The 12311-nt window shown below is 30.5% G+C and overlaps 1 protein-coding gene across 1 annotated transcript in view; it reads right to left on the reverse strand.

The window, feature by feature from the left end:
- Window positions 1-12311, reverse strand: part of LOC145313941 (solute carrier family 22 member 6-A-like) — a 30804-nt gene that overhangs the window by 1469 nt on the left and 17024 nt on the right. Inside the window, exons 6-18 of the mRNA XM_080153608.1 lie at window positions 11917-11988; window positions 11585-11622; window positions 10728-10776; window positions 9233-9313; window positions 7586-7646; window positions 7129-7194; window positions 6553-6625; window positions 5777-5870; window positions 5055-5145; window positions 4030-4117; window positions 2923-3022; window positions 2418-2509; window positions 2011-2084 (exon numbers count right to left, since the gene is read on the reverse strand). Of these exons, the coding sequence (XP_080009734.1) occupies window positions 2011-2084; window positions 2418-2509; window positions 2923-3022; window positions 4030-4117; window positions 5055-5145; window positions 5777-5870; window positions 6553-6625; window positions 7129-7194; window positions 7586-7646; window positions 9233-9313; window positions 10728-10776; window positions 11585-11622; window positions 11917-11988 (979 nt within the window). The remainder of the gene's footprint in view (window positions 1-2010; window positions 2085-2417; window positions 2510-2922; window positions 3023-4029; window positions 4118-5054; window positions 5146-5776; window positions 5871-6552; window positions 6626-7128; window positions 7195-7585; window positions 7647-9232; window positions 9314-10727; window positions 10777-11584; window positions 11623-11916; window positions 11989-12311) is intronic.

The following is a 12311-nucleotide window of genomic DNA, read 5'->3' on the forward strand; positions in this document are numbered from 1 at the left end:
CTGGCCGATTTAAATCAATGTACATCCCCAATGATGATACACATAATTACCCCTTCTGTAGATTTAAATTTGTGGTTGAAGCGTTTAAACACTCAATTAACCAACTAATCAATATTCACTAAGGTCCCCAAAGTTGCTAAGCCAACGAATAAATAAACGTTAATATAAACCTTTGAGGACTAGTGTATTTAACAGTCCACGCTTGGACGCTCAGATGTCAAAACTTTATTTTAGTGTTTGGCCAAAATGACTTAGCAATTGTATCTGTAAGTACGTCTAATAACACCCTTTGCTATTTTTAAAATCCTAGAAAATTTTTTTTGCAAGAAAATTGCATAAATTCGCAACCTTTTTTAGAACCACTACATAACTTGAGTTTTAAAACTTTTTATATAAAATCCTTTTTACAAAAAATATCAATAATTACCCTAAATTAAACCTGAAAGAAAAAAAATCTCATTACACGTGTTAATTTGCATGTTTTAGGTCTTTTTTTGAGGAAAGTATAACCTCCACATTTTTGACAATAATATATTTTTTTAACATTTTAAAGTAAAATATAATAAAACTTAAACGATTTTTCTTGAATTATCAGTTGAAAATTTCATCAAACATGCAATTTAAGTGATGAAAATTTAATAAAATCATTTTTTGAATGTTTAGAATTACCAATTTTCTACATTTAAAACAAAATGTTAACAAAATTTAAAAACATTCTAATATATAACTTTAAAAATCAATAACATTTTATAAAATGATGTTTTAAAAAATAAATCATTAAAAGGTATTAAAATGCATTTTAAGTTGCTTAAAATTAAAACGAGAATATCTTTTTACACTTTATTCTTTGTAATAGAGATTAATCGTCATTTGCTGAAAATGAAACATTTAATAAACTAATTGAATCTTTTTGTGACCATGTTTAAACTTTTTAATTTTTACACTAAGGTGTTTTTTAATGAAAATCTTTGTTGAATTCTCTTTTGCGACAAAAAAAGAAAGGGAATTTTTTACTATTTCTAGGTTATCTTATGTAATTTAAACTATATAATATGAAATAATTTTTAATTGTCTTTCTTTTGAGCCACAAAACACTGTAAAATGTAACATATATGCAAAAATAACAATTTTTTTAATGAATATTATAATATCCTTATATGACATTGCGTCAGAGCTTATTCTTTAGATCATATGTTCATGAAAAGTAGTCATAAACTTGGAGGGTTGCGCTATTTATTAGAATATTAAATAAACTTGAATGGTAAAAATATAAGCATAGTCTTTGTCAATTTAAATGCTTTAGGTATATTATTCGGAAAGTTAGTTAAAAAAGAGAGAATTTGCTGTGTATACTGTTGAAAGACTTTCAAAAATGTAAATTACAAAGCAATCCTAAAAGATCGGGTCGTAGGCGAGTCTTAGTCGGGGGTTTTCTGATAGCAAATATTGCGTTATTGGTATACAATGTAAAAAAAAAACATTTTAAAGAAATTCTTTAAATAAAACCCAACGAGTATTGGCAGTACAAACATCTTAATGCTAGCAGACATATGTTTATCAACATTTGCAGAAAACTATTTCCACAAGAAAAATTATTCAGGTTTCTACTTCACAATTTTAAATATTTATTTCTGATAAAATGTTTGACATATATCGTATAATCATTTACCAAAAAAAATATTTTGATAATTTAGATTTCAGAGAAGATTAATCCTTTCAAAAAACTAAGACGACATTTTGCATCTTCTGTCATGACATTTTAGAAAAAAATATAAAAAACCTAAATTTAGTATGAAAACTATTTTTATCGATTTTTCTGAAGGTATTATCGTATTCTGTGGCTTTGTTATTATCATTTACTTATATCGAAAGTGCCAAACATTGTACCCTAACTTATTCATTTAATAAAAAACCAGCCGTGAGTCCATTGTCCCCTCTCTGTGTGATTTTTTCTAGAGCCAATAAAGTTTAAATTATAGAGACGTTACCCATATAATTTCTAAAGCTCACCTGAGTTTCTGGAAGGAAGAAAAAATTGATGCTTACAAACAGGACGATTATTCCAAACACGGCTGGAGGTATACCTAAAACAACAGCTTTAAGATAAGCAAAGTTTTTTCACAAAACGGTCTTTCCGTTTGTAACGGGAGTACTCTGATGGATAATTTAGGCTATAAGAATTGTCTTCTTGATATCAAACTTTGTATAATGATTAAGTATTTGACGCGCTGTGTGATACGCAAGTAGGCACGCTATAATTTAAGCTAATGCCACCATTTAACATAGGAGCTCTAAACCCGTTTTGTTATTTTGAATTGCAGTTTATTATGCCTGTATTATAATGGACTGAATTCTTTCTGATAATTCATAAATAAAAGAACATTATGTTTAAAGTATAAAACCTTTCATATTTTTACCTGGATTAACCTCTCCCCCAAGATCAACAACATAAGGTGCCACGGCACTTCCAACTTTACTGATCGAGTCCATAAGATTAAATCCAAAATTCCTAAATATTGATTATTTAAGAAAAGATGATACAACCTTTAAGATTTGACTGCGTTGACTGCTCAAACAAATATATTTTGTAATGTCCTCTAACAAAAAGGCCATTGAAATTTTGAATCTATTGGTCAATTTATATCGGTCTTTCATATCTTTTCGTGCTATTTGTCTAGATTAAATTTAATCAATTGATAAATTTACCTCTTCTGTAGATTACAATTAGTGTTTAAAACTATTGGAACTTGATGAACTATCCAATCAAAATTTAATAAAATAATTCCCTATTGGTAGTTGTTCAGCCAAGTTGTTAAGCCAAGTTTAATAAACAGCCCAATGTCCCCTCCCTGTCTGTACGCTATAAGATAGATGTACCATCCCCTATTTATAAAGTAGCTGCTCTATTTAAAATCTAGTTACCTGACAGATGTTGGCATTAATTCTGGAGCATAAGTGTCAAGCAAAAAGAAATCTCCAATAAACAAGGCTTGTGCAATCACCAATAATACAGGGCGGCCACCTATAAATAAACAAGAATATGTATTTGGAAATTGCAGAATAAACGATGATTTTTAAAAGCGAAGCTTTTCTATAATTAGGGTCCGTCCGTACGTCCGTCCGTAACGGATAGCTTTTTTCGTTAATTTAGACATGTTAGAATTGTCCTATCGATTTCAAATTTTGCATGGTGATTCCTTTAGTAGTTAGGTACGATTTAGAAAGCGTAGCAACTCTATAATCATTACCAAAATGTCCGTACGTCCATTTTAAACATGTTGATTTTTTTATAATTTTTTAATTAGTTTTTTTCGTTAATTTAGGCATGTTAGAATTGTCCTATCGATTTCAAATTTTGCATGGTGATTCCTATAGTAGTTAGGTACGATTTAGAAAGCGTAGCAACTCTATAATCATTACCAAAATGTCCGTACGTCCATTTTAAACATGTTGATTTTTTTATAATTTTTTAATTAGTTTTTTTCGTTAATTTAGGCATGTTAGAATGTCCGTACGTCCATTTTAAACATTTTGATTTTTTTTACATTTTTAACAACAAATTTGTATGTGACCTAATTATCCGATTGGTCTGATTTTTGGTATACTGATTCCTGAGACAACAAAGTACAATATTATAAGAGAAGCAACTCTATAATCAAGTCCTAAAAATGTAAGTATGTCCATAATCATTATCCTGTATCAAGCAGTTTTTCAACAACTTTACTTACAATTTTGCTTTGACTCTTAAACATTCGCATTCTGATTATTCAGTTCTGACATTATACAAGTGTTAATTTCTGTTTGTCCTACCGTTTCAGAGCTTCGCTTTTATGGATGTTGTCATCCTTGTTTTTATATAAAACAAGGAAATAATAACTTTATAATTTGAAATTCACTAGGGGTATTTTTGGCGTCACCAATAGTGTTCTTATAATGGAGATTGTGAAAGGGGAATTTTTGTCGTCAAATTATGGCAGATGTTCTGCTCTTATCTACTCATTTAAATAGAAGCTTTAAATGTAATCATACCTTTGACATGAACAGGAACAAGCATAAATGTTATGCCCGCTATTCCACCAAGTGCAAAGAAAAATGCCAGGCACTTTGTTCTATTTATCTAAATTAAATATGGATTATGGAAATTATCAGTTGCTTGATTGAAACAAGCATAAATGTTATGCCAGTATTCCACCAGGATCAAAGAAAAATGCCAGGCACTTTGTTCTATTTATCTAGATTAAATATGGAAACTATGATTTATCAAATGAGGTTCAATCATGTAATGCAACCAGCGCCTTATATGTTTTGTAAAGCTTAATTTCAATTAAACCAAAAGTTTCCCACAAAAAATGTTTGAACAAGGATGATAACATCCACAAAAGCGAGGCGCTGACACGGTAGGACAAACGGACATTAACACGTGTATAGTGTAAGAACTGAATAATCAGAATATAAATGTATAAGAGTCGATGCAATATTGTAAGTGAATTTGTTGAAAAACTGCTTGATACAGAATAATGTTTATGGACATACTTACATTTTTAGGACTTAATTATAGAGTTGCTTCGCTTATAATATTGTACTTTGATGTCCCAGGAATCAGTATACAAAAAATCAGATCAATCGGATAATTAGATCATATAAAAATTTGTTGTTAAAAAAGTAAAAAAACCAACATGTTTAAAATGGACGTACGGACATTTTGGTAATGATTATAGAGTTGCTACGCTTTCTAAATCGTACCTAACTACTACAGGAATCACCATGCAAAGTTTGAAATCTATAGGACAATTCTAACATGCCTAAAATAACGAAAAAAGCTATCCGTTACGGACGGAGTGACGGACGTACGGACGGACCGACCCTAATCATAGAAAAGCTTCGCTTTTAAAAACGATATTTTAATAGTCCTTTTAGGTATTGAATGACTAAGAAAGCCTGCAGGGGTGTAGTCCCAAACAGAGATCAGGCCGCTTAGGATACGAACTCGACGCATTTTGAAGTTGAAAATCAATAGGAAAAGTTCTCAAAAACTTTTTACTTGAAAATTTTACCTTTTTATAGATATTCATGAGTATTAAGATGGTGATAACAGCTGCGGATTCTTTAATAGCTGTCACAGCAAATATATCCAAATTGGCAAACCTGCGAAATCATAAACATTTATTATAATACTAGCAAAAAAAATTGTGTAAAAAATAAGAACCTGATGTAAAGAATATCACTACAATCATAAAAGAGTTAGAAGTATTTTTTTATCAATTGTAGTTGACAATTCAAATATAGTATTTTCATTTAAATTCTAAGCATACACGGATAAAAGCATTCATAAAAGCCAAGCCTTATAACGGTCGGACAAACGAACATTATCACTTATCAAACTGAATAAGCAGTATTAAATGTTCATAAAATAGTAAGTATTTGTTGCAAAACTGATTAAATCAGATTAATAGGATAGTTATATCACATAAAAATTGTTGTTAAAAATCAACCTGTTTTTTTTTAATGGACAATGGACATTCTTGTAACAATTAAAGAGCTGCTACGCTATACAGAAATCACTTTGCTAAGTTTCAAACTTATAGAACATCCGTTTCGGACGGGCCGATCTTAATTATAGAAATCCTTCGCCCAAGTATTGTTTCTTCTAAGCACCAGAAGTCAAGTTGCTTCGCTCTCATCAATAAACAGTCATTAAACACCTCTCTTATTCCTATCTAAATGTCATGTTGCTAATGAAAAACACTGCGGAAGTAAATGCACACCGAAAACTGACCTTGAAGCAAAATGAATACCATATGATGCCATACCAATACCAAAGAAGGTTGGCGCCAGTAACAAAGTTCTTTTTCTCATCTCAGGGGTCAACACTAAACAGAGGATTTATTATCCTATTATATAAAGTAGTAAGCTTTTTTTGTCTGTAGTTAAGGATCTCTCTAACCACTGAACCGATTTGGTTCTCCTCTACATTGAAGCTTTTTATTGGTCCTGTGATGTTTTTAGGCTATTCTAATTTAGAAATAAGTCTGGGTATGGTTTAAGGCTATTTCTCTGCCCTTCCATATTCCTTCGAATATAAAGCCCCTGGATGCTCGGGGCAAAGCGGCTAGTAATAATATAATTGAAAGTCATTGTCTCGAATAATTTGTAACATGTCGTGTTCGAATCTTTCTTACACCGCGTCCATGTTAATAATGGTATCTACTGTTGCTAACATTAAAAGCAAGAGTAGTTGCTCCTTAACCCATAATCAGGGAAATTAGTTATAATTTATAATAGACAAAGGTCGTGCAATTTAATGTTTAGTTATCTAATACCACACGTGTCTAGCCAGAAAATTAAACATTGCTTGTCCATTTTATTTCTTTGTTGCTTGACAGACGGTTCAGTGTCATTGACAGCAGCCTCGCTAATACAATGTAATTGACTAATATATTTGCTTCAAAATAAAAGTTGACTAATTGTATTTTTACGCACTTATGACTATATTCGAATCAACCAACTTCCAAAACGCTTAGTGATAACAATTAATGACTAATCAAAGTTCACCTAATTGAAAGAATTTCTTAACAATTTTGAAGCAACCATCATCCAATTCATCTTCCAATCCAAACTCATTATTCTAAAATAATTCTATATTTAAATGTTTAGTAGGGCACTAACTTTATAACTATGGTCTTCTGTAATTACCTTTTGCAGCACAGCTACTCTATAACTAATGTTATGTATCCTTCAGTCTAAATTTCTTAACAATTCAATGCATGTTGAAAAGTAACAAGATGTCTGTCTGTAGCTTAAGGTCTCGCTAACCGCTGGACCAATATCTTGGGGATGTTCATAACTCTTTTAGGCAAGTGTACCTATAACCTCTTAGGAGAAATTGACCAAATCTCTTAGATCCACTAGGGGAGCAGCTGCTAGTGGCATACAATTTAATTTTTCTCAGTTTTTTTAGCCCCGAGGTGCCGAAGGCACGGGCTAAAAATACTGGCTTTAATTTTATGATTGTACATTTTTATATTCGTAGAAAACTGGATATAATACGATGCTAGACATAGTTTTTTCGTATGGATGAGAACCGGTTCCTATCCACCGGATTCGAATGAATACGAGAAAAATTCTTACCCAATTCTTTATCATTTGCTCAAAATCTTCATTGAATTTTGTTTCTTCTATATCTACCTGATTCGACTACAAAATAACAAAAAAATCATTTAGTATATTTGAAATCTTTTGTCTAATCCATAAAAAAATTATGTTTTGTTTAAAATGAAACCCAAAGTGCTCTCAACTCTTAATGAATATGCCTAATGGCGTGATGAAAGTTCTTAAACCTTTAAAACAGCCTAAAACCTGTTAATTGCTTTTCTAAAATGTAATTTCCCAATTAGTATTGAAGGAGTGGCGTGTAAAGGAGTGTCAACACTTCCCTTAAAATTGAATTTTGAACTGCCTGCCTTTCGCTTCTTTTACCCCCTTGCAAATATCTGTGCAAGCATCCGAGATCTTAGTGACAAAAATGCATACATACATCTCTTTAATATCAATGACAATTCTTTAAAACATTAAAAAATAAATTTACCTTGGCTATTTGTTTGAGAATAATTTTAGCTTCATCATATCTGCCTTGAAGTATTAACCATCTAAAATAAATTCAAACATTACCTTTTTATAACAACAATTTTGTTTTATGTTTTATAGTGAGCTACTCGTTTTACAGTGATTTGACAATGAAAATACTCAATCAGGAACAAGCAATAGAGTAGCTTCTCTATAATAACAAGTATTATATGTTTGATTGATGGATAAATGTTGATTGAAAGTCTATAGATAAATATATATCAACCAGTGGTCTTAACATTCAGCTAAGATTTTTAAAAGTAGTAATTAGGCAGGGTCTGGCGGGGCATTGGCCTTTTTATTAGACTAGTCCCCAAAGTTTTCGTTGGCTTCACAACTTTTGGGACTTCTATTAAATTTTGATTTCTAAACGTTTTAACCACTAATTGTAATCTAAAGAAGGGATAATTTTATGTATTATCATTGGGGAAGTATATCAATTAACTGGACATTGTCCTATCCCTTTAAATCTCTGAAATTTAAGTAATTTTAAAGAGATATTTATGTTGACGTAAATACAAATAATATTATATATCATGTATGATAACTTTTTTATGAAATGTTATTTTATCGACAAAATATGTGGTTTTGAGTTGACACTCAATTAACTAATATTGACTTTATCTCCCCAAAACAAATATTTGAGATAGATTTCATAAGTCAAGGAGAGTGTGTGGGATGGGGGGAAGGGGGGTGCTGCAATGGAGTACAATTTACCATTGTATCTTAAATTATCAAAGTAAGCAGAGGTGAGCATAATTAGGTATTTTAGGGGAAGATTAATCTCTCGTCCATTGTCCAAGCACTGTAAGACTGCTTTGTTAAGTCTTCAGTTTCCCTCATTTCCCATATGGACCAAAAACCGTATTTTGACCGAAAATCCACCAACAGAGGCTATAAATATGTTTTCTTTAGGTGGGAGGGGGGGGGGTCTTTGGAAGGATAAGACAAACACCGATAAATAAATGTACATCCAAAAAAATAATAAATAAAATTAGTAGTTTAAGATTATTATAATTAAGTACCAAAAGTTTTAAGTCAACGAATATGAGAAAGTGTTAATAAAACTTAAGTTACCAGTATAACCAATGAACCCCTCTCAACTGTCTTAATTGGTGCAATATATAAACAACTATAAACTAAAAAAACTTAGTTAAGCAAAAAATATTATGTACCATTTAAGAGCAGCAAAATGCAAAATATTTCAAAATTCTATTACGTTTATTATAAAGTAATTTTATACTATTAAAAAAATAAAATTATGATTTTAATTTATTTGGGTATGCTTGACTTAATCAACACATTTGATGGCAAAGTTTTTTAAAATTATAATAAAATATCTAAAATCAAATTTATGTTTACAAATATGTATGGTTATTTTGGTTAAAATCATAAGAAAATAAAATGAATAAGAAAATAAGAATAAAATAAAGTAAACTTGTAATTGTTTAAAAATCAGCCGAAAATACTGACACCCAACTATAACCCAAAAAGAGGGTAGTATAAACTTTAGGGAGGTGTATTTTAGACAAGGGTTTTTATTTTATACTTATTATATGACGATTTCAATGAGGTTAAACGCAGCTGCCGAGCCCTGTTTAAAATTTACCTGGGTGATTCTTTAATGAAGAAAATAGCAAATAGTAGGAATGAGGAAAGTGCAAATGTTAATTGTAGATGTCTCCAATCTCTAGAAAATAAATAATATTGAATTTTTTTTTTTTTATTTGTCTTAATTATATACATAAAAAGTTAAAATCTGAATTATAAGAGTTATTATAACAATATCAAATAAAGACTAATCCACGATATTCTCTTTTAAAAAGTGTAAGTTCATTGTAAAACAGAAGTCAACAATACAAAGAAAGAAATTTTGCCGTTTAACATAAAAAGTGCACATTTAAATTATGTCAATACTAATTCAACATAATCTCTTCTCAAAATATGTTCAATTTATACAAAAAAAATAAAACTTCAGTAAGTTCCAGAAAGAAAAATAATCGTCATCAAGAAGTAAAATATAATATTCATGATAAAAATATTAAGTCAATAGGTACAAAACCTTAATGTATTCTGATTAAAATATGTATAATGGATACACAGCTGAACTTAAAATTGTTAAGGAGGGATAAATAAGTGTGACCTGTTGAATGAAAACTGCAGAATGCTTTAATGGGCAGATCACCAAAAGCTCCACCTCAAGATTATTGTTTAGGTTGTATACTGACCCTCTATTGGATGAGGTAATTTTTCTTGTAGGTCTAAACGTCACCATATGAAAAACAGGCTTAAATTCATATGGTTAGTTAAGAATCACAAGAAATAATTATCCTCAGGATCATTTTTTTTTTACTACACTTTATTTATCAATACCCACATGTAGATTTTACAGGTGAGATGAAGTTGAGGTGAAATACTTAAGTGTGTCTAAAGATTTGGTGTGTTTGTTGTAAGTGTAAAGTATAGTATACATATATATATTACATACGAATTTAAATAAACAAACACTTTTTAAAAATGCCCTCATTTGCATGGAAGTTTTCTTTCTAGACTCTGTAAATCTTTATCATGGCCATAGACGTTCAAGCTTTTTTTGAGGGGGGGTAAACTAAAGAATTTCAATGGCTTAAGGGGGGGAGGGGTAATTTGAAATATTTAAAAAAATTTAGGTAAAAAGGAACTTCAAAGTTTGAGGTGAGTGGGGAGTTAACACTAAACAACCCTTACCCCCCCCTTACCCCCCCCCCTCCCTTTCAAGATTTGCAAAAGAAATATTTGAGTTTTGTTTTTGTTGACTTAAATAAAAAACTAGCGGTTACGTCCCTACAGGCTTCTAGGGGCACTTTTTTTTGGGAAGGGGGGATTGACCCTACCCAATTTTTTTACTTTAGTTTAAAAAGAATTTTTTTGTGGGATAATTTTTTATAGTGAGAATTTCTCTTGGGAGGGAAGTGGTACCCTCCTCCATAATACTTATAAACCTTCCCGGAGCATATGAGAAGCTATATTGTAAAGAAGAACCATATCGGTTCAGTGGTACACACACACACAAGGACAGACAGAGATCCTTTTACTTTATTATAAGGATTTAATTGTTGATTAACCTGATTAAGTATGCCAGAAAGCAAAGAAACAATGATCCCAAATTCCATCCTGAAAAGCGTTAAAGTCATGCAAGATTAGGTTGGGTTAAGCTATATACGTATGATCATAGAACTCCAACCACCATCAAAAAAGAATATAACTTATCGATATGATTATGGAATTTTAAAGGTTTATGTCGAATTTAATAAAAGGTGGTCGTGGCTGAAATGATATCGACATGCTATTTTTGAAATATTCATTTTTATAATATTTACATGGACTATATTAGCTTTTATAAATGGTTATGGTTGAAAAAATATCGACAATCTCGTGACACTAAAACTAGTAAGGACATCCTTATGTTGATACAATACCGACACAATTACTTTACATGCCAAAGAATTCTAAATATTACAACAAATTAAAAATATCCATAATCTATTAAATTAGTGAAACAATTGTATATCACGAATAAAATTATAAAAATTTAAGCTGTGTTTCTTTCTATAGTTAAATCCTTATACTAAAGTAACAGGATGTCTGTGTGTCTGTATGTTTGTGTGTTTGTTTGTACCGAAGGATCTCGCTAACCGCTGAACCGATCGGGTTCTCCTTAACAAGGTAGCTTCAAATAGGTCCCGGGAAGGTTTATAACTATTTTGGGGGAGGGTACCACCACCCTCCAAAGAGAAATAATAATAAATCGAAATTTTTATTTAAAGTATAGAGACTCCTACGTAACATTGCGTGGAATTGTATAAAGAGACTCTTACGCAACATATCGTAGAAACTTGAACGCAACAAAAAAAAAACATTTAAAGTGTCACTAGAGGCTTCTAGGGGCGTAGCCGCTAGTAGTTAATAAAATATTTCTTACCAAAGTTCATAACTGCAGACGTATAGGTTCTACTATCCCTGAAGAACAAAAAGAAAAATAATTAATTGAAAAAAATTCAAAACATTTTAAACAAGGAGGAAATATTTTATTTTTAATTGAAGAAAATCATTTAAAAAAATAAAGACTATTTAAAGAGTTTTTTGGTATTAACAGTAGTTTAAAATACATATCATTTAGGTGCAAAATCCCAAAAAAATAGGCTAAATAGTTTTTTTTTACAATTAATTTTTAAATATTCCTCCAATAAATTGGATTTGCCAGTCAAAAATCTTTTTTTAGCGTAGTAACTCTATAATGAATTTTATATTCACCTGGGTGTTGTTTCTTGTACTATAACAAAGATACCAGCCCAAACACTATGTATACTTCCACCAAGAAACATTCTAAAATATAGGAGATAAATACACCTATGTTTAAATAGGTATACCCTAGATATTCGATATATTATTACTTGGATGTTCCTTGCACTACATTTTCATGTGCTCTGATAAAGTAATACTCGAATCTGGCTAAGATAACTATACTTCCCATACTATCCCCTTTTACTGGATAAACGAACTGTCCAATAAATGAGGCCTATATTAGCAAGTTAAATTGAGGACAAATTTCCCCGTCAATATATTCTATATCCATTCTGTAGATAGATAGATTTGTAATGTAAATTTTGCTATTTTATTTATAAAACAAAAATAAAACATACAAATGC

This window comes from Acartia tonsa, chromosome 3, assembly GCF_053477335.1.
Source record: "Acartia tonsa isolate MP-2025a chromosome 3, ASM5347733v1, whole genome shotgun sequence".
Lineage (NCBI taxonomy): Eukaryota > Metazoa > Arthropoda > Copepoda > Calanoida > Acartiidae > Acartia > Acartia tonsa.